This window comes from Heterocephalus glaber, unplaced genomic scaffold, assembly GCF_053883595.1.
Source record: "Heterocephalus glaber isolate CG9 unplaced genomic scaffold, H.glaber_assembly_v1.0 deba00001168, whole genome shotgun sequence".
In the NCBI taxonomy this organism is placed as follows: domain Eukaryota; kingdom Metazoa; phylum Chordata; class Mammalia; order Rodentia; family Bathyergidae; genus Heterocephalus; species Heterocephalus glaber.
This window is the reverse complement of record NW_028258206.1, coordinates 55,728-81,989: the sequence shown is the minus strand read 5'-3', so window position 1 is coordinate 81,989 and position 26,262 is coordinate 55,728. Positions and strand designations below refer to the sequence as shown.

Here is a 26,262-nt window from a genome sequence, read left to right as displayed (position 1 = left end):
GCCTCTTTCCTCAGCTTCTTTTCTTTCTGAAGTCTGCCACTTGTCATTCACAGCAATGTGGGAAGGTCTGCAGGTCTATTACCCCCAGGTGTGAGAGTCCACACATGACATATCTAAGATGAGTTGAAGGCATGCCTCCCCTAGGGAATACCAGCCATAATAGATATTGTTTGTACACGGATAGTCAATGTACAGAGGCAGTATGCTGATATTATTGTTAAATATGAGCATGGCTAACATTGTGCTTCCCATGCGAGTGTCACGAATTGGAGGCTTAAATTCCATGGGGAGTGGAACATCCCAGACATGGATTCTTCTGTGACTCATTCTTCTGCACAGTGTGACTTTGGGAACATTTGGGACTCTTTAAAAAAGCTGACTGCTCCCAGGGCTTTCTGGGAAAGCAAACTTAAGAAGGACTAGATTGTACAAAACAAGGATGTGGCTTAGAGGGAAGGAGAAACATGAAAGCCTCTGAAGAAACTGTAAGAAGAATGTTACCACAGGGTCTCCATGACTTTATTACTGAGCAGTTGCAGTTGCACAAAATTTTATCACTAGAGGAAAAGGAACTCCTCAGTCTTCCTACTACAATGAGAGTCCCCCCACTTCCTGGAGGAAGCAGTCTCCAATACTGACCAAAGCAAATGAAATGCCCTGAAAACATTCCAGCCTGAATGTCTTAGGAAGACTCAAATTTGAGAGGTTTATCAAGTAAGATTGGGAGAATAAAGAGTTCAGCTGATTTTAGTTAATCATTGTGAATTTAAGAAGACTGCCAGTGGCAGTGAGGAAGGAGATGGTGAGTGAATGTATTTGTTGCTGTTTGCACTTTTGCTGTTATATATAGCCTACTACCTCCTGTGCCTTGACTGTTCCAGTTCCTGAATTAGTGATTGGTAAGCTCCAATATATTTCAAGTCACAATCCCTATGACCATGGTTTCTTTTTCACTTTATAGATATGGGACCTATCGCCATGGACTTTTTAAGAAGCTTGGAATTCCTGGGCCTAAACCTCTGCCTTTCTTTGGAACTCTTTTGGCCTACAGAAAGGTGAGTGTTGTTTGATGTCCTTCTTTGACCAACACTGCCCTTGTTTCATAAGTAAAAGTGCTGTTCCTTAGAGGAATGTACTGAAATTTTAGATGTTCAGAAACTGTGTCTGGGTCCTACCCACAGCAGGGCCAGGTTTCCCTGGGTCTCTGTTTTCAACTGTCTGAAGCCTCAGCTTTGCCTCAGTTCCACAGCACAGATCTCTGGCATGTCAACACTGGATAAACAGGAGATAGGTTAGGAGGTTAGATGAGGTTAGATGAGTTAGGAGGATGTTATTTGTCAGTATTTGGAGAAAAGCATGATAGGATTCCCTAGGAGGAGTTCATCAGCCTGTGCACATTTAGATTCAAGCTTTCCTGTTCACTCCAGAGCTCATGAGCAGCTTTGATTCTTCTTCCTGATGGATAGCTCTCAGTGTTCATTTTATTAGATGGCCCACGTGTTCTGCATTGGGGATTCACACATTCTCCAGGTGTCTCAGGCACTATCCAGTCCTCTGTACTTATTTTCATAGCTCATAGCTCCTGATACCCATGACATCGTTTCAGGAATTAAGAATAGAATGAGATAGAATGAGAGCATTCTCCTGTGCTTCTTTTCCTTCAAGTTAGCACCAAATGGATGAATCTGAATAGAGAATGTGAGCATATCTGAAGCAGAATGGGACTGTCTGTCTATCAACTTGTTTTATTGAACTACATAATGAGTTTTGCTTTGGTAAACAAAGACAGAATCACTTTACAAAATCACTAGAGAAAGGATGAGTTTAAAAATATATTAAAAATTCAGTTAAACCGAATATAATGTAATATGCAATGTGAATTTTGTCTGAGCCTTGTAACAAACCTGGCCTGAGTCTTGGTCCAGGGTCTGGCCCCTTGAGGGATATTCTTGAGCTCGTGTTCCAAAGACCAGTACTAAAACCAGTGTGAAGTATGCTCTCTATTCAGATTTCTTTTCCTGAGGATTCCACACTTATTTTGGATTCTAATATTTGCAACTGAGGGTTTCATTTTCTCATAATGGCTTGAAGATTCATACTGTTTCCCTCCAATGCAAAAGAAAATTTCCTCTTCATCTGTCAGTTGCACTCTTTAGTACATATCCCCTGGATCCTTGTTTCTGGGATCTACTTTTGCATAGTTAACATTCACAACTTCAACTTAACATCCGGAAAATTGGTTTTAAAGTTTCAAAGGTGAAAACATAGAGGAAAGATTTAATTTGCTATGCCTATGAGTAGAGGTGTCATTTCTCCATCTTTCTGAGTTGAATTGGAGTGTTGGCAGGAAGAGCACTTTGTCATTCCTCACCTGCTCCCTTTCTCACTCAACAACATCCCTGAGAATTCCATACATCCTGTAGACTAAAGTGGTCCCTGGTGCATTTAACTTCCTAATTTGACCAGAATTTATCAGCAGTGCTTGTGAGAACAATGAAGAGCTGATGATGAAGGCAGTAAAGGAATGTGCACAACCCATGGAGACATGCCCACTTTTCCTCAGGCTAAGTTTTCTCATGTGCTCGTGAAAGGGAATAATTCGGAGGTTTACAGAATGTTGGAGACAATGCACAAACAAAAATTCACAGAAAGACATGTAGTTTCTTAGTATTCATAGTCAAGGAGAATTCCTTCAATATGTTCAGTGCTCTTAAGAAACTCAAGAATGGCTTTATGGCCCTCAATATTTCCTCTGAGATGTCTGTGAATATGAGCTTCTTTTTATCTTCAGTGAGAGATAGTAAGCTTGATTTCATGGGCTTTGAGTCATTTGTGCCCCAGTTAGACATAGGGCCAGTACATTTAGAACAATAATGGATTTTCATTTTTTTCTCTTCTCAGGGTATATGGAAATTTGATACAGAATGCTATAAAAAGTATGGAAAGATGTGGGGGTGAGTATTCCAGAAATTTCCAATGGGTGCACATGTGAGAATGAGGCACTCAGTAGACGAGGACAATGTTAGCCTGGAGCTCTTGGGATTTTTGGTTGTGAACTGTGAAGCTTTTGCAGATTAATCCTGCCAGTGGTTCCCTAGGTCACTAGGGGTCAACGTCCATAGTTGGAATTAGGTCGAGAATGTTGCATATCATGCCTTTTCTCCATGCTTTGATGGCCCAGAGACTCCTTCCTTTACTTTCTGTCCCTTTCTTAGGTTCTCTTTAATTGCATAAAATGTACTAATTCAGCACCTTCTAATATGTGATCTTAAATGTACGATTGCATCTCCTTTCCATGTATACATACACACACACACACACACACACACACACACACACACACATATATATTTAAAAGCCCAAACTCCTATATCCTTGTAGTAGTTTGAAATTTAATATGTGCTTTTGAGAGATAAACTGAGAGATATAGATAAACAAATTGGGAAATTTTGCTCAGCCTTTTAAAACTTCTGTAAGTGTAGAGTTTTTCTGTTTGCTTTCTTAATTTTTGATTTCAAGTCAAAACTTTTTAATAGACCTCTATGCAGGTATTTCGTGGTCTACCTTATTTTCCTGTCTTTGGCAACATAGTGTAGCATACATTTACAACACTATGTTCCCCCATGGGCTACATTCTTTTTGACTTTGTAGGGAGATCTGGGCCACCTGCGGCAGCTATTCCCTTTCACAGCCGCTGGAGGTTTGGAGAGCAGTGGAAGATGTAATCATGGACTTTGGGCCACAAGCAGGTGGGAGAAAGCTTTGGCTCTCCCTCTTTGTCTTGTCTCATCAGTCCTTAGGAACCACATTGCTGGCCCCAGGGGTCTACTGATTTGACATGGCCCCTAAAGACAATGTGATCCAATGGCAAGAACAGAGAGTGCTGGTTCTCCAGTGCTCTGACCCCAATTTCCCCTTGGAACATTTAGTACTCCTGAGCACTGGATCATTTGACTTTTTCACTGATGTAATATATTTTTGACATTTAAATACTCTATTGAGTTTTTATTTTTAATTTTTGTGTTGTTAGGGGTTATTTAGGGCTTTCTGTATACTAGGCAGGCACTCTATCACGGAGCTACGTCCCCAGCACAGATATTGAAATATTGTAAACATACAAAACATTTCAGAGAATTTTATAGGCAGTACTCATGTTCATATCGCGTAGACGCTGCATAATCAGATCCAGTTTTATTTCTAATTATGATCCCTTTGAAGAGATACTTTGTGTGTTGTCTCTTCCTTGCTTGAGCCACATAATCTTACATTTTGTGAAAACTCTAGTATCTTCTATAGTTAGAATCCCTAACTTGAATTAGGAGCTGATGTTGCTGTGCATTTTACTATTATGGGTATATCTTATATAACATCAGGATCAAAATCTAGATTCCTGGCAAAGTTTCAGATGTAGAATCTGGTTTGTTATGTTTAATCATCTCTGTTTTGTAAATGCAGGTTGTATGATGGTCAACAGCCTGTGCTGGCCATCACAGAACCAGACATGATCAAAGCAGTTCTAGTCAAAGAATGTTATTCTGCGTTCACAAACCGGCGGGTAGGCATTCATTGTTAAAAATTGCAACCTTCATTTATTATTTATTAAGTTCCTATTTTGTGCTAGGTGTGGTAGCACATGCCTGTAATCCTAGCACTCAGGAGACTGAAAAACAGTATTGCTGCAAGTTCGTGGACAGCCTGGGCTACATAGTGAGTTCAATCCAGCATGAAGCTACAGAGAAAGACCTTGTCTCAAAATAACACACAATTTAAATAAAATTAGAAATATAGACTCACAGAAAGGTGTGAAAACAATGAATAGGGAGGTCCATGCTGTGTTTGCTAATGGCTGTGTGTTTGATAAGCATAAATATAACATATTCCTGTTAGTAGAGTAGTTGGAGATTGACATTGATACAATCCAAGGAGTGTATTTAATGAGCTCATTTGTTTGGGTGTATGTGTTTGTGTTTGCGTTTGTGTGTAGCTCTCTGCAAATCCATCTCATGAACATGTTTGATAACAGCCAGCACTGTCAATATAAGGAAACTATTCTTTCACTAGAAGGCTTTCTGTTGCTAGCTTTCTATAGTCCTGATGCACAGCTTGTCTTTTTTCTTGACAGGATCTTACCTATTTTTCTTTTAAGAATTGTGCTTTTAGTATCAAGTTTGCCAGGTGTGGTGGCTGGTATCAATTCTGATAATGATTTACCTATTGTGTGTGTGCATGTGTGTGCATTTGTGTTGGTAAAAGTTGTGTAGTTTTAAGCTTTTAAGTTTATGATCTATTTTGTGTTTTTAAAAATAATGTATGAGATTTAGGTGAAGGTTTATTTTTTTGCCTATGGCTGTCCAGTTGTTCCAACACCATTTTGGGGAAGGCTGTCTTCCCACCATTGAACTCCTCTTGCATATAGTCCAAGATCAGTTTGGCTTATTTGTGTAGGTCTATTTCTCTATTTTCTTCCCTTGGTCACTCTGACCCTTATCCAGTGTCACATTGTTTTTTATGGTAGCAACATAGTAAGTCATAATGATATGGAAAATGATTTATCCCACTTTCTTTCCAGAATTGTTTTAGCTCCTTAGCCCTTTGCCTTTCTATCCAAATTCAGAAAAATCTTGTCCATGTCTGCATAAATCTATTTAATATTTTGATAAGATGTAAATAAACTTATAGATAAATGTGTAGGTGCAATGTTTATTTTTTTCAAAATTAAGGCTTCTACTCCATGAACACATTGTGCCTCTCTACTTCTTTGGATTTTCTTTGATTCCTTTCATCAACATTTTGTGGCTTTCAGCATAGAGACCCTGTACAGATTTCTTTAAATTCATACTTGAGATATTTATTTCCTTTTCTTTGCAGTGTTTGTCACTGGTATTGCTTTCTTATTGTTTTCACACATTATTATTGTTATATACAACTGTGATTTAATTTTGTGTTGACCTTGAATCCTATAATATTGCAGAGCTACCTTACTATTCATAAAAGGTTTTTTGTTGTATAATTGTTGACATCTCATTGACAAATATCTCAGTTGAAGATATCGACACTTTTATCTTTCTCTTTGCAATCTGAAGGTCTTTTATTTTACTTTCTTGCCTTGTTTCTCTGCCTAGAACTTCCATCATGATATTGAGTGACAGTGTTAGAGTAAGATTTTTAAAAATTGTTTCTACTCATGGGAAGAAAGATTGCACATTCCACCACTAAATGTGATGTTGTCTGAAATCATTGCTACAGATTCTTCCTCAAGTAGAGGAAGTTTCCCTCCCTTGTTTTTCTGAGCTTTAACAATATAGGAATGTGAACAATTACATTTAAAAACAAAACAGGGTTATGGAAGCTTGAAGATAGTTTCAAGTAGGGAAATTATTATGGCTTGTTTCTAGATGTGCCCCCAAAGCCTCATGTGACCATAGGTGGGGCTTTTCAGAGGTGGCTGGATCTGGAGTGTGTGATGGTGGGATTAAGGTTGTGTGATTACTAAATCAGTCCACAGATTGGTGTGGCATAGTTCTGGGTGTGGGTAATGGGACAGCCCCCACTGGGTGTGAGTGCTATTTGGCCTTAAGGGTGGGTAGCCTGAATAGCATATAAGGGACAGAAATAGGGCTGCTGCTGTCACTTGTTGCTTAATACTTCACTGCTTTGGTGCCTTCCTGCCTTTTGTGCACCACAAATTGCTTCTCCTCTGCGATGCCCCTCAGCCATGCCATACTGTCTTGGAGGAAGCCAACTATGAAGTGAAACCTCTACAAACTGTGAGCCAAGATAAACCATTCCTCCTTTATCTTTGGGTGGCAGGTATTTTGTCTCAGCAAGGAGTAAAATAACTTAGAAATAGAAGTATATTTTTCTTTACTTGTGGTCTTGGACAAAGAATTGTGTATCATTCTTAATCTTTCATATTTATAGCTAAAAATTCACCACATCAAGGCATCCCATTTTTCACACTGTTCTTGCTGCAGATGGATATAAATTGAAGAGTAATCTGAGGCATCATACCATTTTTCAAGGTTACCTGCTATCTGTAATCTAGTCATTTCTACACCTCACAATCTTGCAAGATGGAGGAAGTCTTATCTTAGTCCATTTATGGTGACTGTTTTAAAGCTTCCAGTGATCAACAGTTGGCTGCAACATGTGTGCCATAAATATGCCCCCATTCTTCTAGTCTGTTCATCTGGGAGAACATTGTTCCATGACAATAGACATTGTATTTAAAAGGCAACTAAAACATAAAGTCTGGAGAGCATGCCAGGTGCCTGGGTGAGTACAGCATACTCACAGGAGGCAAGGTAGTTATGGTAAATATTTATTGAACATCTAGCATGTGGCCTGCCACCTAAGAGTCACTATTTGTTAAACAAGTAATGTCTGTTCAACAAATTTTCTACAACTGTGGAGATTTGTAAACTTAAGTATGATAAACTGTCTTTTTCTCTGGACTCTAGTCTCTTGGTCCAGCAGGATTTATGAAAAAAGCAATGTCCGCATCTATGGATGAAGAATGGAAGAGAATTCGAACACAGCTATCTCCAACTTTCACCAGTGGAAAACTCAAGGAAGTAAGAAAATAAGGGAATTTTACCTGAAAACTTAAGAGTGAGTCTGGGGACAGGTAGAAACTAAGATCCTACCTAGTCTCTTTCCAAGGTGTGGTTCTCTGAGTTGGAGCTTTGTAAAAATGGTCTTTTGTCTTTATGTGTAGAAGACCCATTATAAACGCAATTATTAAATGTCATATATTGCTTCATGACTGAGAATGCCTTGTCTTTCTGGGGCCTGAATCTATGGATGTAGCCATAAATGTTGTTGTGTCTTGTGCTTAGATGTTCCCCATCATTAAGCAGTATGGAGACGTGTTGGTCAAAAACCTGAGAAGTCGAGCAGAGAAAGGCAAGCCTGTTGACTTGAAAGAGTAAGTATCAGTGCATTTGCTTGACATCTCAGCTGCCCTGAGACCATGTAGCTGCCTGCCAGGAAGCTGAAATTCTCACTGCTGAGTTACTCCAGGGCCAGGTGTTAGATCCAGGTGTTACTGCAGGTTGTGGTGGTAGAGCTTCAATGGGCCGTCCAAGAAGGGACAGATCCAAGAGAAGTCAGGGCATTTGGTAGAGGATGGGTGTTTTCCACTGAGTACAGGAACCAAGATTAGTTGAACTACTTATTTGTCATTTTGGCTTTGCTAGGAAATAAAATATATACTTTAGAAGGAAGCAGAATAATCTTAAAAATGTAAGTGTAAATGCTGGGAAATAGCAGGGAAGAGTTTGCTTGGTACTTAGTGAAAGTCAGTGGATGGGGCAAGAATTACCATGCGAAACTTGGAACAACTTAAACCTTTCCATGGTTTTACGGAGATTCAGCAAAATTTTAAATACTAAACCTTCACACCATTTCTCCTTCCTTTTATGAGAAGGGGAGGGGCTCCAAAGGGTATGATAAGGGCCAGTGTTGTAGTCCAGCAGCGCCATGTCTGCCTGGAAATTGGAAGGTCCGGAGTTCAATTCCTGGTACTGGAACAAATCATATTGATTGTGTAAATGGGACATTTTGAAATACACAGATATCCCAGAAAGCATACTGTTAAAACTGGGAACATCAGGTCACTTGCCTCTGGGATCTTCCAAATCAATTTTCTACAGAAGTACAATAATAATTATTATTATCATTATGTTTTTTAAAGACAAAGTCTTGCTAAGTAGTCCAGACTATGCTTGTACTCATTGTATAGTCTAGGCTAGCTTTATATGCACAAGTCTTCTGCCTCAGCCTCCCACATACTAGGATGATGAGCACTTGTCATGATAAGCTAAATATAAGTATTATTCACTATGAGAGACCCCTGATGAAATTCTAATCTCTTGCTCTGTGCTATGACACATGGTAAGAAGAAAGACTTAGAGACAGGGTTAAAGAAAGAGAGATGGGAACCTGGGATGTTCAGTGCTGAGCAAGCAAAGACCCTGAACAGCCAGAGCTGTCTATATTTATTGGTGACACAATCATCATTAGGTTGGGGTGAGAAGGCCATGTGTGGTTGCTGGGGATATGTTGGTGATGCAGGCAAGGCTCATAAAAGAAGAGACAAAGCATTCTTGAGTTAAAGGCTTGGAAAGGAATTTCGGTAAGAGTCACTGTGACCTTCGCTATGTCTTATCTCATATGCTTTGGTCAGACTCACTTCTTAAAACAAGACAGTTGTGTGGTTAACTCTTTACCGACTGACTGCATTGCTTACAGTCTGATTTGGGTATAATCAATTGGATGCTGTCCCACAATTAACAAGTATAATTCTTGTTCTTTTACATTATACCAAAATGTTTCTGCCCTTGGGGCCCCTCAGATCCCTGTAGTTGGGAGGAGCAGACCTATCAGGATATTGAACAGGGGATGTAGAGAAGGAGGGATGATGTTCCTAGCTGCTCAGAACAGCATGTTGCTGTTGCATGATGTGCTGAAGAAAAATCAGCTCAGGGCACGCTCTGTGATGAGACAAGATCTAGATCAGTGTCAGGTTTTGAGTCTCCTAGGAAGAGTCTTATTCCCCCCTTGTCCTGTTAAACATGGTGCTTACACTTCTACTATCTTCTACACTCCACACATACTACTATAGTGTGTCTGCTTGTGGGTCTCTATCTCTGAGATGGAGCTCCACAAGTTCAGAGTCTAAGTCTCCTAGTGTCCCAATCACCCCAAGCACAAGGGCAGTTGTATCATTGGCCCCTTATAAATACCCCATGAGTGAGCATGAGGGGAGCATAGAGTGTTCATCTGGCCTAGCAGATAGTTCTGACAGTGTGTGGGTCTCTGCTTGTCTTGCTGGTATATCATTTAGTCACACTGCTTGAAGAATTTGTAGTAGAAGAGGTGCAGACTTTTGTTTTCCCCGTCTTTCTCCACTCAGAGTCTTTGGGGCCTACAGCATGGATGTGATCACTGCAACGTCATTTGGGGTGAATGTTGATTCCCTCAACAACCCAGAGGATCCATTTGTGGAAAAAGCCAGGAAGCTCTTAATATTAGATCTTTTTCGTCCATTGCGTCTCTCAGTAGGTATGAAGACTTCTGTTTCTTGCCCTCCCACTTCCTGCCTGCCTCTTTTTATTGTAGTAGTTTATTGAGATGTAACTCACATATCATACAATTCACTTGTTAAAAATGAACAATTCAATGAATTTTTAGTACACTCAATGAAATATGCATCCATCAACATTGTCAATTGTAGAATATTTTCATCTCCTGAGAAACATTGTGCCTTTTCACTTTCAACTCCCAGGCCCTTTGCCCTAAGCAGTCACTGATTTTCTTTGTTTCTGCGGATTTGGATTTGCTAGGCATTTCCTATAAATAGAACCATAGAATATGAGGACTTTTGTGACTGTATGTTTTTATTTAGCACTACATTTTCAAGTTAAATATGTACTAAAAACTTCATTTTTGGACAAATAATATTTCATTGTATGTACATAATACATTTTGTTTATCCATTTATCATCTGTTGTTGAACATTTGAGATATTTTTGCGTTTTGGCTATTGTAAATAGTGTGTTATCAACAATTGGTTATAAGATTGTGTATAAATGCCTGTTTTCAGGTTAATATTCAGTGGTGACACAGCTGAGTTACAATGTAATTCTGTTTATCTTAGTAAGAAACTGACACTTTAACCCATCCCATCCAATATTTGGTTTTCTCATGATTCTAATTACAGTCATCCTAGTGGGCCTGAAATGGTATAACACTGTGGTTTTGATTTTCATTTCCCTGGTGCTAAAGATTCTGTGCAATATCTTCTTAAGATAAACGTGTTTAAGTACTTTGATCAAGTACAGCTGAAGTATTTGTTTTTGTCATTTGTAAGATATATTATTTTTGTTATGTTGTAAGATATTTTTATATCTCTGGGGACAATTCCCATACCAGATACATGACTTGCAACTTTTTTCACCTATTCTGTAGGAGTCTTTTTCAATTTTCTGGTAGAGTCTATTGAAGTTAAAATTTTCAATTCTGATGATGTACGATGCATGCATATTTTTTTTGGTACCGGGGATCGAACTTGCATCTTTCAATTTGTGCTGCAGGTGATGAAACCTCTGAGCTAAATACTCAGCTGATGTATGCATTTTTCATTTTTACTTATCCCTTAGTTCATCTGTAGGAAGCCACTGTGCATCTGGGATCATGAAAATTTGCTCCCTTGCCTTTCTTCGAAGTCTTGCTTAATTTTAGCCCTTATTATTTGGAGTTTTGATTTATTTTGAGTTAGGATTTGTATTTAATGATCCCTCTTTATTCTTTCACATGTGAACATCCAGTTCTCCCAGTATCAATTTTTGAAAAGACTATTTTTACCCATTCAGTTGTCCTGACTTCTTTCTCAGAATTCAATGAACTATGGAGGGATGGACTTTTAAAAAATAATTATTTTTATTCGTACGTATTTGTAGTACATGATGTTTTTGTGGAGTTGTGTATGTACATAAAACATCTCAATTCTTTTTTCCATCTCCTTTACATTCCCTCTTGCCCATCCCACCTTCCTTTGATCCCCTTAGTATTTGAGAAACATCTGTCTCCCTACTTTTTATTATCCCTGTTTAATTTTACTCTTTATGTTTGCTATGGATTGCTCATATACAGGAAACCCTATGATATTTAAGCTGATGTTTCTGGTTTATTTAATTTAACATTATGATCTCAAAATGCATCCATTTTTCTTACAAACAACTCGTTTATCTTTCTTTATGGCAGAGTAGTACTCCATTTTGTGTAAATACCATGTATTCTCTATCTGTTCATTTGTTGATGAACATAGAGGCTGGTTCTAAGATCTAGTTTTCATGAATTCTGCTGCTATAAACATGGCTATGCATATATCATTGTAACATGATGTCTTTACCTGTCTCAGAAGATACTTCAAATTTTTAATTTCAGTAGTAATTCCCCTCTTTCATTATTGGTACTAGTAACTTAAGTCACCTCTCTTTCTTGGTGAATCTACATAGAGATTTGCCAAGTTTGATGATATTTTGCAAGAACCAGCTTCTTGTTTTATGAATTTCAGTATTTTTATATTTTATTAGTTTCTAGTTTGACTTTATTATTTTCATCCTTCTGTTTGTTTTAGGTTCAGTTTTCTCTTTTTATTTTTAGTGACTTATGCGGTAAAGTTTGATTATTCATTTGAGATTTTAAAAATGTATTGCTGCAAAGTTTCCTCTGATTACTGCTTTCATGCACTCTCACAAATTTGGTGTGTTGTGCCTTCATTTTTAATCCTCTCAGCAGAACTGCTAATTGCTCTTTGAGTTCTTTTGTGTCCCTTTGTTTATTTCAGAGTGTACAAGTTAATTTGTATGAATTCATGAATTTTTTGATTTTGGTTTCTTGATTTCTGGCTTTATTCCATGGTGAATTAGTTTCATCCAGGTTGCTCTTTCTTGGACACGATGATTAATGGAAAGAGCAGACTATGGTCTGGTTTAACCAAGGAGACTCTACTCCAGTAGGTAAAATGGTAGGAAGTTAGGAAATTTAATCCTTCTCCTTTTGTCACTCCAAAGTGAAGAAGGGACCACTGACCTCACCGCTGTGTTGGTGGCCTTCTGTTTGACAAGCCCCTGCTCAGTCCTTGCTGACATCCTGGAGCCTGTGTGTCAGAGAGGAAATGGCTCCTGGTTGAGACTGGTGACTTTTACTGTTTTGATTGTTTCAGGAAAGTATAATTGAAAGAAGTAAATTTTGCATTTTCATTAAAGATTGTATTTTCTTTTCTGTGTAGTACTCTTTCCATTCCTCACTCCAGTATATGAGATGTTAAATATCTCTATGTTTCCACGGGATTCTTTGAAATTTTTCACAAAATTTGTAAAACAGATGCAAGAAAATCGCCTGGAACCTAACCAGAAGGTAAAATGTGCTGATGATGGTGGCAGTGACATGAAGATGTTAACATTTTAATAATGTCTGTATACAGATGATTTGTGCACTTCTCTGTTTTATAGAAAATCTAGTTTTAGAGAAGAAGAGTTTTTACATTTTCCTGCAACTAAGAAAGTGGAAGAGGGGAAGTAGGCATGAGAATGAGTCAGAGAGAAAAAGTTTAACATTGAAAAATAGGAGTAAAATTTAGTGTGTCATGGCAGAAGTAGTATTAAGATACCTTTACCATATTCTCCACTCTAAAATTATGAAAGAAAAAAATGACTATTTAAAAGTATAATTTCTGATAGTCTAAATTCCTCAGTCTTTTATTGGTAAGGATTTATTTCAATTTGAAGCATCTTATTGTCCCATGGAAGTCCCTATCAGGGAAACTGGTGGAGTTTTGTTTGTGTTAAATTTGATTTTCTCTCTTGGTCTCTAATGTAGAGGAGTATATTCTAGGAATAGATCTTTTATGCTAAGTAACCCACCTTTGTTTCAGGTGGCCTGAAGGCAAGCCACAGTATGTCAGCAGGAGAAGGAGAAAGGATGGATACTCTGAATGTTACTGAGGATTTTGTAGTGTTCTGGGAGTGTAGAATATTTGAAGATGATCACAGAGCCCATAATGAGCTTTGGAAATGGCAGCCAATTAATCTACAGACCATTGCTTTAAGAATTAAGGGAGGAGGACAGAAGGTACTAGAGTCCAAGACTTTTTCCTGAACAATGAGGTGTGATAGGGAAAGAAGTAAATCACTGTCTGGCCAGAAGTCTGTGTTCAGAAACCAGAAAAAGTGAGAATGTGGGAGGGCAAAGACCTCTGCACTCCTGATTTACTTGGGACCTCACAATTGACCTTCTGTCCTTGAAATTTCTCTTTGTTCTAGCACCGAGTGGATTTTCTTCAGCTGATGATGAACTCCCAGAATTCTAAAGACACGGAGTCCCACAAAGGTAAGCAAGGATGCTCTATGGTGTACTGAAGGCAAAGCTAAGAGGGAGGAGTCTGTTCTGGAAGAGGGAGTGCAAGAGGATTTCCAGGTGGAGGAGCATTTCTGCCCAATTTCAGAAGGACACAAATTCAGATATTATATATGGTAGCCAGAGGCACTCTCCGGAATCATACAGGCTTAAGTATGTTCCAAGATAGAAGGATTACCATACCCAGCATTTCAAGGCTGGAAGTCACTAAGATCACCTACATAAAAAAAAAAAAGGATCACCTATGTCATAACCAATACTGATGATTTTTGGCCCCATCCATACCCAGGGAGTCAGAAAATCTGCCCAGAAATTTCCATCTAGATATAGTTCCCCAACTACATTGGGGATATTCACTGGGAATAGTTTGTGAAAGTAAGTGCACTAAGTTAATTGAGTATGAAGACTTATTTTCCCTTTCACAATGATTAAGCTTGGCAGAGAATCATTTTTGAAAGTTTAAACATTTTTTCTGGTTTTATTGTCCATGGATTGAAAGAAAAATTTAACAGTTTTATTGAGGTATAATTCCCATACTAGACAATTCACCCATTTAATGTATGGGATTAAACAATATTTTTTATATTCAGAGTTGTAAAACTATAAGCACAATTAATTTTAGATCATTTTTATCATCTCAAATATCCAAAGATGTGCAACAACATATACATTTAAGTATCCTTCCTCATGACATCTTTCACCCTCATCTGATCTACTATTTCCTTTAAAAATTTGTATGATGTGTGTGATACACAATAATTACATTCTTTCAGTGGATTGGTAGGTATATGTTGCATTTTGATCATTGTCATTTCTTTTTTTATTAATTTTATTGGTACATTTTAGGTATACAGTATAATGACAATTCATCATTGGAAATTTGCACCTTTACGTAATTTCTCTTGGTTCTTATTTTTCCCCAATTCCCCTGCCCTCCCTTCAGCCACTCTATTTACAATGTCTATTTACAAAAACTGTTTCCATTTTTTCATTGTCTCATATTAATTCCATTCCCTTCTTTCCTTTCCCCCACACCTCCTACTTTCCCTTCCCCTTTGCCGCTTTTCTTCCTATTTCACATTATCTGTTATACCTTTTAGTCCTTATTTACACTTTCAGTTTCTCACAACAGAGAAACTATTGAATATTTACACATGTGTGCCCTATTTATTTCACTTAAGAGTATGGCCTCAATGTTGGTCCATTTAGCTATAAAGGTCTCCAATTTCTCATTTTTTATGGCCAAGTAGTACTCCATTTTATTTTAAAAATGCATTTTTTTTAGCCAGTCTCCAGTTGATGGGCAGTTGGACTGCTTCCAAGTTTTAGCTATTACAAATTGTGTTGCTATGAACATGAGTGCACATATATCACTGTGGTATGATTCTTTTAATTCATTTGGGAAGATACCAAGCAGGGGAATAACTAGGTCAAATGAGACTTCCAGTCCTAGTTCTTTGAGGTATCTTCATAGTGATTACACAGTGGTTGCACCAGTTTACATTCCCATCAGCAGTGGAGCAGGGTTCTTCTTTCCCCACAGCTCCACCAGTATTTGTTATTGGTTTATTTCATGATAGCAGCTAATCTTTCTGGAGTGAGGTGAAATCTCAACATTGCTTTCATTTGCATCTCTTGAAGGAGCAGTGACATTGAACATTTTCTCATGTTTATTTGCTATTTCTACTTCTTTGTCTGAGAAATGAGTCTGTTCATTTCAGAAACCCAATTTTGTATTGGATCATTAAATTTGGGAGGTCTGAATTTTTAAAGTTCTTTATATATTCTAGACAGTAGATTGTTGTGTGAGGAACAGCAGGTGAAAATTTTTTCCCACATTATGGGTTATCTCTTCATACTGTTGGTAGGTTCTCTTGCTGTGCAGATTTTTTTTTTTTGAACAGGGGATTAAACTCGGGTCCTTGGGCTTGTGCAGCAGGCAGTGCAACCACTGAGCTAAATCCCCAGCCCCAGAAGCTTTTTAATAAGAAGAGATCCCACTTGTTGATTGTTTGTGCTAGTTCACAGGCAACTGACATTTTGTTCATAAAATCTTTTCCTGCACCAATTTCTTCAAGAGTTCTACCTAACCTCATTTCCAGCCAGTGTAGCATTTCTGTTTTAATATTTAGATCTTTAATCCATTTTGACTTTAGTTTAGTGCATAGTGAGAGATATTGGTCCACTTTTAGTCTTCGGCAAGTTGAAACCCAATTTTTTCAGCACTATTTATTAAAAAGGCTATCTTTCCTCTAGTGAGGGTGTTTGTCACCTTTGTCAAAGATTAGGTAGTTGAGTGTGTCTAGAGTTGTTTCTGCATTTTCTAATGTGTTCCACTGATCCTCAGGTCTGTTTCTTTGCCAATACCACACTGTTTTTATCATAGTAGGTTGTAGTACAGTTTCAAATTGGGGATTGTGATACCCCGTGCCATGTCTTTGTTGCCTAGAATTGCTTTTGCTATTGTATTCTAGGTCTCTTCTTGTTCCAAATGAATTTTTGCATTGGTTTTTCAAGCTCCATGAAGTGTGCTGCTGGAATTTCATTGGAATTCAATTCGGATTGCATTACATCTATATAGCAGCTTTGGAAGTATGGCCATTTTCACTATGTTGATTCTTCCTACCCAGGAGGGTAGGATGTCTTTCCATTTTCTGATATCATCTTCAATCTCTCTTTTCAGAGTGCTACAGTTTTCAGAGAACAGGTCTTTGATTTCTTTTGTTAGGTTGATTCCTAGGTCTTTCAGTTTTTTAGATGCTATTGTGAAAGGAATTGTTTGCCCTATTTCTCTCTCAGTGAGTCTGTTGTTTGTGTAGAGGAAAGCTATTGATTTTTGTGTGTTGACCTTGTATTCAGCTACTTTACTGAATTTGGTTTTTAAGTCTAGAAGACTTTTGGTGGGGTTCTTGGGGTCTTCTATATAGAGTATCATGACATCTGCAAATAATAACAATTTGACTTCTTCATTTCCTATCTTTATTCCTTTTATTTCTTTCTCTTGTCTAATTGCTGTGGCTAATGTTTCCAAAAGTATATTGAACAGGAGTGGTGATAGTGGACATCCTTGTCTTGTTCCTAATTTTAGTGTGAAGCATTTCATTTCTTGACCATTCAGTCTGATATTGATTGTTAGTTTTTCATAGATGGCTATTATCAGATGGAGGTAGAGACTGTCTATTCCAATTTTTTGTAGGGTTTTTATCATAAATGCATGTTGGATTCTGTCAGATGCTTTTTCTGCATCTATTGAGATGATCATATGGATTTTGTCCTTGGCTCTATTGATATAGTGTATTACATTGATTTGTGTATGTTGAACCATCCCTGCATTCCTGGGATGAATCCCATTTGGTCAGGGCATATGATCTTCTTGATGATCTTCTGCGTTCTATTTGCAGTACCTTATTAAGGATTTTTGCATCTATGTTCATTAGTGAGATTGGCCTATAGTTCTCTTTTTCAGTTGTGTCTTTCTCTGCTTTGAGGATCAAGGTGATACTTGCATTCAGGAATGAATTCAGAAATATTGCTTCCCTTTCAATTTCATTGAAGAGTTTAAAGAGTGATGGCAGTAGTTCCTCTCTGAATGTCTTGTCAAATTCAGCAGTGAAGCCTCAGGACCCGGGCTTTTCTTAATTGGTAAGATTTTAATTACATTTTCAATTTCATTGATTGATATTGTGTTGTTTAGAATTTTTAGGTCTTCTTTGTTCAACTTTGGTAATTCATACATATCTAGGAATCTGTCCATTTCTTCTGTGTTTTACATCTTATTGGCTTATAGGTTCTGGAAGTAGGTATTGATGATCCTCTGGATTTCTGCTGGGTTGGTTGTCATTTCACCCTTTTCATTCCTAATTTCATGGATTTAGGCCATTTCTTTCCTTTTTCTGATAAGGTTGGCTAATGGTTTGTCAATTTAATTTATTCTTTCAAAGAACCAACTCTTTGCTTCATTGATTTTTTGTAGCATTCTCTTAGTTGCCATTGCATTGATTTCTCCTCTGATCTTTATAATTTCCTCTCTTGTATGAGCTCTGGCTTGGTCCTGTTCTTCTTTTTCTAGAAGCTTGAGGTTCACCATCAGGTTGTTAATTGGGCTTGCTCTGTTTTCCTAATATGAATATTCACTGCTATGAATTTCCCTAGTAAGTCTGCTTTCATTGTGTCCCATAGATTCTGATATGTTGTATTGCCATTGTCATTTAATTGAAGGAACTGTCTGATTTCTTCTTTAATTTCCTCTGTGACCTCTTGGTTATTCAGAAGTGTGTCGTTCAGTTTCCATGTGTCTATGAAATTCTTGTGGTTTGTTTTTCTATTGATCTCCAATTTCATCACACTATCATCTGATAATATACAGAGGATACCTTCAAATCCTTTGCACTTACTTAAACGTGTTCTATGAGTGAGTATGTGGCCTGTTTTGGAGATCAACCCATGTGCAGCTGAAAAGAATGTGTATTCTGAGGTGGGACACTGGAAACATCTATTAAATGCATTTGTTCAAGAGTTTGATTGAGTTCTAGTATTTTGTTGCTTATTTTTTGTCTAGTTGATCCATCTATTTGTGACTGGCCTATTGAGTTCCCCCACTACTATTGTGTTAGTGCTTATTTGATTTTTAATGTCCATTAGTATTTATTTTACATAGTTGGGTGCACTAGTGTTTGGTGTGTATATATTTATGATTGTTATCTCTTCCTCTTGGATTGTTCCCTTTTCAAGGATATGGTGTCCTTCTTTGTCTCTCTTAATCAGTGTTGGTTTTAAATCCACTTGATCTGCAAAGAGGATAGCTACTCTTGCTTTTTTTCAGGTTCCTGTTGCATGAAGTATTGTTTACCACCCTTTAATCTTCAGTCTGAGTTTCTTTTTTTTTTTGGGTACCAGGGATTGAACTCAGGACCTCACAACACTTCCAAGGCAGGTGGCAGAACCACTGAGCTAAATCCCCAGCCCTGAGTTTCTTTTTGAATTACGTGTGTTTCTTGAATGCAGTATATTGTTGGATCTTGCTTCTTGACCCATTCTGCCAGTCTATTTCTTTTGATTGGTGAATTCAGACCATTAACAATGATGGTTATGACTGATATGTATTGACTTTTTTGTTGGATTCTCCCCCTTTACATTTAATTTCTTGGCATGCCCGAAGGATTCATTCTGCTGTGCTTCATGGGTTTGTGATCCTCATTGTATTTTCCTAGGATATTGTCTAAAACTTTTTGGAGTGCTGGTTTGGTACTCATGAAGTTCCTAAGGTGCTCTTTGTCATGAAAGTATCTTATTTCTCCATCAATTTTGAAAGATAGTTTTGCTGGGTACATCAGTCTGGTTTGGAGGCTGTTTTCCTTTAGGGCTTGAAATATGTTACTCCAAGCTCTTCTTGCCTTGAGGGTTTGCATTGAGAAGTCTGCTGTGATTCTAATGAGCTTTCCTTTGTATGTGATTTGTTTCTTTTGTCTAATTGCTTGTAGAATTTTTTTCTTCTGTTTGGTTTCTTCAATCTTAACTATTATATGCCTATGTGTAGATTTTTTTTTGATCAAGGCTAGTTGGAGTCCTATATGCCTCACTTTTCTGTATGTCAAGTTTTTTTCCCCTACTTAGGAAGTTTTCTGCCATTACCTGTATGAACAGTTTTTTATGTCATCTGCACTCTCTCCTGTTTCTTCATTGACTCCGATCAGTCTGATGTTATTCTTCTTTGCATCATCTAGTAGCTGCTGGATTGATTTCTTGTGGTCCTTTACTCTTTTTAAGAAATTTTTCTTTTCCTGGTCACTAATTGCAGTCTTATCTTCTATATCTGAAATTCTATCCTTGCCTTGGCTCATTCTGCTGTGTAGAATCTCAATGGAGTTTTTAATCTCCTGGAAATCTGTTTGCATGCATTTTATGGATTCCATTTGTTTCCTATGTTGGGATTCCATCCTGTTCCTCTGCTCCTTTCCTTTTTTTTTTTTTTAATCTGTGCCTTCTGTAGATTTATTAATTATGTCTTGCACTATGGGCACAATCTCTGCTGTTATTTTAGAGATTCTTTCTGATTTCATTTTTTCCAGATCCTCTTTTGTTGCCAGTTTGGGGGTCCAGGTGGTTGAGTATCAGATTGTTCCATCTCATTTCCCTTTGGGATTGCTTAGGGGATGTGGAAGTCTGATTTTGAGACTTTATTGTGTCTTCTCATTTCAAAGGAGGCTAGAAGGGGTGTGTACTGCTGGCACCTGTGCAGCTCACCTCCTCAGGACTGGGGTGGGGGCTCTTCTCCTCAGAGCTGGGTGTGGTCAGGAGTAGGGATTTTTTTTAATGAGATTGCAGATTTCGTCTCTTCCCTTTCATTTCTTATTTCTTCCTAGCAATAAGAAACTAGTGAAGCCCAAGGAAACAAAATAGACAGCCACATAACTGGGGGACCCCGGTTTTTTGTCTCAATCATTTTCATTTCTTATTCTCTTCCTCCTTGCTCTTCCCATTCTCTTTGACCCATGGATCTTGTTGTGACCACTAGTAGTATAACAATTCCAAAATGATGAATTTCAAGTTCCATCATTTTTCTACAATTGCAAGCCAATGTCTAATTTAAGAAGAATGTTCCATTCTTACACATTTATTTTTAATATATTTGATTATGTATAGTAGTGTGATCTTATATAGTACTAATGTTTTCTTTTTATCAACATTTATTGTTTAAAATTGTCTCAGATTTCCGAACTTCAGGCCCTTTAATATCTCCTGCTGTGTTCTTTCTTCTTTTTAAATACTTTAGTTGTTGGAAGAGACTTCATTACTTGAGTGGTTTTTAGTTCATACTACAAGTGAGGGGAAAGTATAGAGAATTTCCATATTCTCCTGCCTCTACATGCACACACATTCCCAAACTTTCCACCATCCCCCCCACAGTGGTACAGTGGTGCTATGGTTGATGAACCTTCGTTGGCACCACATTATAGCCCAAACTCCATACTTTACAGTAGGGTTCAATCACAGGTTACAACATTCTGTGGATTTTGACAAATGTATAATGTTATGCATCATTCATTATAGTATCACCCAGAGTATTCTGTGTCCTTTTCAACAGATATTTTCTGAATATTGTCTTGCTTTCTGATGGAAAATATTCTGGGTTTCTCTTTTACTTCTCTGATGGCCCTAGATCAGTCATTTCTCCAAGAAGCCCTGGTTTCCTTCAGTGAGAAATGGTAGTTAGAAATGAAAAAACCCAAGTCTAGTGTCTATTGAGGTTTTGTTTTGCTTCTACATCCTCAAAGTGAACAACTAGGAAAATCAAATATATTTTCACAAAATTAAGAAATATACCCTTTCTATGTCTAACCATATGTTGTTATATGCACAGGCTAGCTCTCTGTCTTTCTCCCTCTTTCTTACTTGAAAATTTTTGATATGTAATATACAGCCCATTTTTTGATATAGTTACATTAATTATATTATGCTAATTTCAAGCTACCTTTGGTTTGACAGTCATCTCACAAAGCCCTGAATATTTAAAATGTGTTCTAGAGTGGAAATGGGATCACCACAGTAGGCCAATGCTCACGTATTTACATCTGTCTATTGATCTTTCTGTCTATCTCTCTGGTCTGATGTAAGTTTCTGTGAGGAGGACAATATTGATTTTCTGTGATAGTCAATGTGATCACCACTGAATACATGTGGCTAGGTTCATTGAAGAACTGGAGTTTAATTGTATTTCATTAAAAAAATTCTTTTATTGGTACATTTTAGGTATAAATATGTTTACATTTATCATTGAGTGCTTGTACCTGTACATGATGTATCTTAGTTCTTATTTTTTCCTCATTACCTGTGCGCCCTTCACCCCCTCCACCTTCCCTATTTAAATAGATTTTGTTTCCATTTTTTTTCTTTTCTTCTTAATTTCTCTTTTGCCTTCCTTCCTTTCCCCTTCCACTCCCACCACCTCTACACCTTTGGAACTTTTCCTACTTAAACTTATCAATTATTCATTATAATCATTTTAAACCTGATTTACACTTTCAGTTTCTCACACTAGAGAAACTATGTGGTATTTACACGTGTGTCCTATTTATTTCACTTAAGAATATTGCCTCAATATGCATCCATTTAGCTATAAATGTCTCTAGTTTCTCATTCTTTATGGCTGAGTAGAACTCCATTTTATATTAAAAAAACACATCTTTATCCAGTTTCCAGATAATGGGCACTTGGGCCGTTTCCAAGATTTAGCTATTACAAATTGTGCCACTATAAACATGGGTGCACATATATCATTGTGGTATAATTCTTTTAATTCTTTGGGGAAGATAACCACCAGGGGAATAGCTGGGTCAAATGGGACCTGTAGTCCTAGTTCTTTGAAGTATCTCCATACTGATTTCAACAGTAGTTGCACCAGTCAGCACTCCCACCAACAATGGAGAAGGGTTCCTTTCTCCCTATAACCCCGCCAGCATTTGTTATTGGTTGATTTCATGATAGCAGCCATTATTTGTGGGGTGAGGTGGAATCTCAGCATTGTTTTCATCTGCATCTCTGGAATGACCAGTGATGTTGAACATTTTTTCATATATTTATTTGCTGTTTTACTTCTTTGAGAAATTTCTGTTCATTTCAGATACCCATATTTGAATTGGGTCTTTGAATTTGAGGGGTCTGATTTTTTTCAATTCTTTTTATGTTGTAGATAGTAGACCTTTGTCTGAGGTACAGCTGGTAAAAAATGTTTCCCACATTGTAGGTTGTCTCTTAGCTCTGTTGGTGGTTTCTCTTGCAATAAAGAAGCTTTTTAATAAGATAAGATCCCAGTTGCTGATTTTTTGTGCTAGTTCCCGTGCTACTGAGGTTTTTGTTCATAGAGTTTTTTCCTATGCCAATATCTTAAAGAGTTCTGCTTAACTTATCTTCCAGAAAGTTTAGTGTTTCTGTCTTAATATTTAGATCTTTAATCCATTTTGATCTTTCTTTATAGTGCATGGTGATAGCTATGGGTCTAGTTTTAATCTTTGGCAAGTTGAAATCCAGTTTTTCCAACACCATTTATTAAATAGTCTGTCTTTCCTCCAATGATGTTGGTTGGCTCTTTTGTCAAAGATGAGGTGGCTGAGTATATTTAAAGTTGTTTCTGCATCTTCTAATCTTTTCCACTGATCTTTGGGTCCGTTTCTTAGCCAGTACCATGCTCTTTTTATCACAGTAAGTTTGTAGTATTTTCAAGTTGGGGATTGTGATATCCCCAGCCATGTCTCCGTTGCCTAGAATTGCTTTTGCTATTCTAGGTCTCTTCTGGTTGCAAATGAATTTTTGGATTGTTTTCTCTAGTTCTGTGAAGTATATTATTGGAATTTCCATCAGCATTGTATCCAGCTCTATAGTAGTTTTGGAAGTATGGGCATTTTCACTATATTGGTACTTCCTACCCAGAAACAAGGGATGTCTTTCCATTTTATTATATCCTCCTCTATCTCCTTTTTCAGAGTGCTGTAGTTTTCAGTGTAGAGGTCTTTTGCTTCCTTTGTTAGGTTTATTCCTAGATGTTTCATTTTTTTGGATGCCATTGTAAAAGGAAATGTTTCCCAAATGTCTCTCTCAATGCATCTGCTATTTGTGTATAAGAAGGCTCTTGTATTTTGAGTGTTGATCTTGTATCCAGATACTGTACTGAATCTGTCAATTAAGTCTAGAAGTATTTTGGTGGAGCTTTTTTGCATCTTCCATGTAAAGTATCATATCATCAGCAAATAATGACAGTTTCACTTATTCCTGTCCTATCTTTATTCCTTTTATTTCTTTGTCTTTTCTCATTGCTGTGGCTAACTTTTCCATAACAGTATTGAACAGGAGTGGTGATAGTGGGCATCCGTGTCATGTTCCTGATTTTAGTGTGAAAGTTTTCAGATTTTGACCATTTAGTATGATGTTGGCTGCTGGTTTTTCATCAATAGCCTTAATCAGGTTGAGATAAAGACCTTCTATTCCAATATTTAGTAGCGTTTTTATCATGAAATCATGCTGGATTTTGTCAAATGCCTTTTCTGCATCTATTGAGATATCATATGGTTTTTGTCCTTGGGTCTGTTAATACAGTGTATCACATTTATTGCTTTACAAATGTTGAACCATCCTTGCATCCCTGGGATAAATCCAACTTGGTCAGGTTGTATGATCTTCTTCATGACCCTCTGTATTGTGTTTGCCAGTGTCTTGTTGAGGATTTTTGCATCTGTGTTCATGAGGGAGATTGGCCTGTAGTTCTCTTTTTGGGTTGAGTCTTTCCCTGGTTTTGGAATCAAAGTAACACTTGCTTCCAGGAATGAATTTGGAAGCCTTGCTTTCCTTTCAATTTCCTTGATGATTTTAAAGAATAATGATGATAGTTCTTCTTTAAATGTCTTGTAGAATTCAGCGTTGAAGCCATCAGGACCAGGGCTTTTCTTTGTTGGTAAAGTTTTTATTACATTTTCAATTTCCCTTGTAATCGGGGTGTTTAGAATTTCTGTATCTTCTTCATTTAACTTTGCCAATTCATATGTATCTAGGAATCTGTCCATTTTTTTCTGTTTTTCCCATTTTATTAGAGTACAGGTTCTCAAAGTAGGTATTGATGATCCTCTGGATTTCTGCTGGGTCTGTTCTGACTTCAACTTTTTCATTCTTTACTGCATGGATTTGAGCCTTTTCTTTCCTTTATTGATAAGGTTGGCTAAAGGTTTATTGATTTTATTTATTCTTTTGAAAAACCAACTCTTTGATTCATTAATTTTTGTTCTCTTAGGCTCCATTGAGTTGATTTCTGCTGCGATGTTTATAATTTCCTCTCTTGGAGGAGCTTTGGGTTTGTTATGCTCTTCTTTTTCTAGGAGCTTGAGGTTCTGCATTAGGTTATTTACATTTTTTTCTGCATTCCTGTCATGGAAGAATTCTTTTCCATCCTTTTGCTTTCAGTCTATGGATTTCCTTTTGAGTTAGGTGTGTTTCTTGTATACAGCATATTGTTGGATTTTGCTTCTTAATCCATTCTGCTAGTCTATTTCTTTTGATTGGTGAATTGATGCCATTAACTGTGATAGTTATAATTGATAGATACTGACTCATCATTGTCATGATATTTTACTATTGCTGGCTCTTTTATTTCTTATTTTCCCCCTTTCCCTTTAGTGTCTTACCTTGCCTGGTGGCTTCCCTCTTTTGGGCCTCATGCAGTTGTGACCTGCATTGTTTTTTTCTAGGATATTGTTAGAATTGTTTGGAGCGCTGGTTTGGTGTTCATGAAATTTCTCAGGTGTTCTTTGTCATGGAAGTATCTAATTTCCCGATTGATTTTGAAAGATAATTTTTCAGGATACAACAGTCTAGGTTGGAAGTTATTTTCTTTTAGGGCCTGAAAATACTTCACTCCAGGCTCTCTGTGATTTGAGGGTTGGTTTGAGAAGTGTGCTGTGATTCTGATGGGCTTCCCTTTGTAGGTGATTTGTTTGTTTTCTCTAACTGCCTATAGGATTTTATTCTTCTGTTGGGTTTCTGGGATCTTGACTAGTATATGTCTAGGTGTAGATATTTTTTTTTTGATCATGGATAGTTGGAGTTCTGTATGCCTCACTTATGTGTATGTCCAATTCTCCACCTCTTTCTGTTTTCTACTATTACTTCTTTGAACAGGTTTTTAAGTCATTTGTATTTTCTCCTGCTTTTTCGTGGACTCCTATCATTCTTATGTTATTCCTCTTTGCATCATCTAGTAGCTGCTGGATTGATTTCTCGTTGTCCCTTACTATTTTTATGAGAGCTCTGGTTTCATGGTTGTTAACCACAATCCTGTCTTCTATATCTGATATTCTATCTTCAAATTCCCTTAACCTGCTCTGCATGCTTTCAGTGGAGTTTATAATCTCCTGAATATCTGTTTGAATCTGTTTCATGGATTCCATTTCTTTCTTATGTTGGGCAGTCATGGTTTCTGTTTCTTTCTTATGCTGGGCATTCATGGCTTCCAGCATAGTCCCGAGCTCATCTATTTTTTTAATCTGCTTCTGTTCTAGAGCCTCTAATTTATGTCTTTCATTCTGCTCACCATCTCTGTAGTTATCTGGGAGATTATTCCTGTTTTGAATTTTTCCAGAGCCTCATTCATCTTTTTCGTTACTTCCTGTGCTATCAGTTCAGGGTGTCCAGGTGGTTGATTATCAGATTTTTCCACCTTATGTCCCCCAGAGTTTGCCTTTTGTGGGGTGAAAGTCTGAGTTTGTGCCTTACTTAAAGTCTTCTGATTTTTGTTTTTGGTACTGTCCTTGGTTTAGTTCCTGGGTTGATACTTTGAAGTTGCTTATTGTAAGTATC

At 37.4% G+C, this 26,262-nt stretch overlaps 1 protein-coding gene across 1 annotated transcript in view; it reads left to right on the top strand.

Annotated features, from left to right (window-relative positions):
- The window catches only part of LOC101723158 (cytochrome P450 3A14), a 51,614-nt gene that overhangs the window by 2,115 nt on the left and 23,237 nt on the right, over window positions 1-26,262 (top strand). Inside the window, exons 2-9 of the mRNA XM_087210642.1 lie at window positions 962-1,055; window positions 2,902-2,954; window positions 4,456-4,555; window positions 7,461-7,574; window positions 7,839-7,927; window positions 9,917-10,065; window positions 12,797-12,924; window positions 13,830-13,896. Of these exons, the coding sequence (XP_087066768.1) occupies window positions 962-1,055; window positions 2,902-2,954; window positions 4,456-4,555; window positions 7,461-7,574; window positions 7,839-7,927; window positions 9,917-10,065; window positions 12,797-12,924; window positions 13,830-13,896 (794 nt within the window). The remainder of the gene's footprint in view (window positions 1-961; window positions 1,056-2,901; window positions 2,955-4,455; window positions 4,556-7,460; window positions 7,575-7,838; window positions 7,928-9,916; window positions 10,066-12,796; window positions 12,925-13,829; window positions 13,897-26,262) is intronic.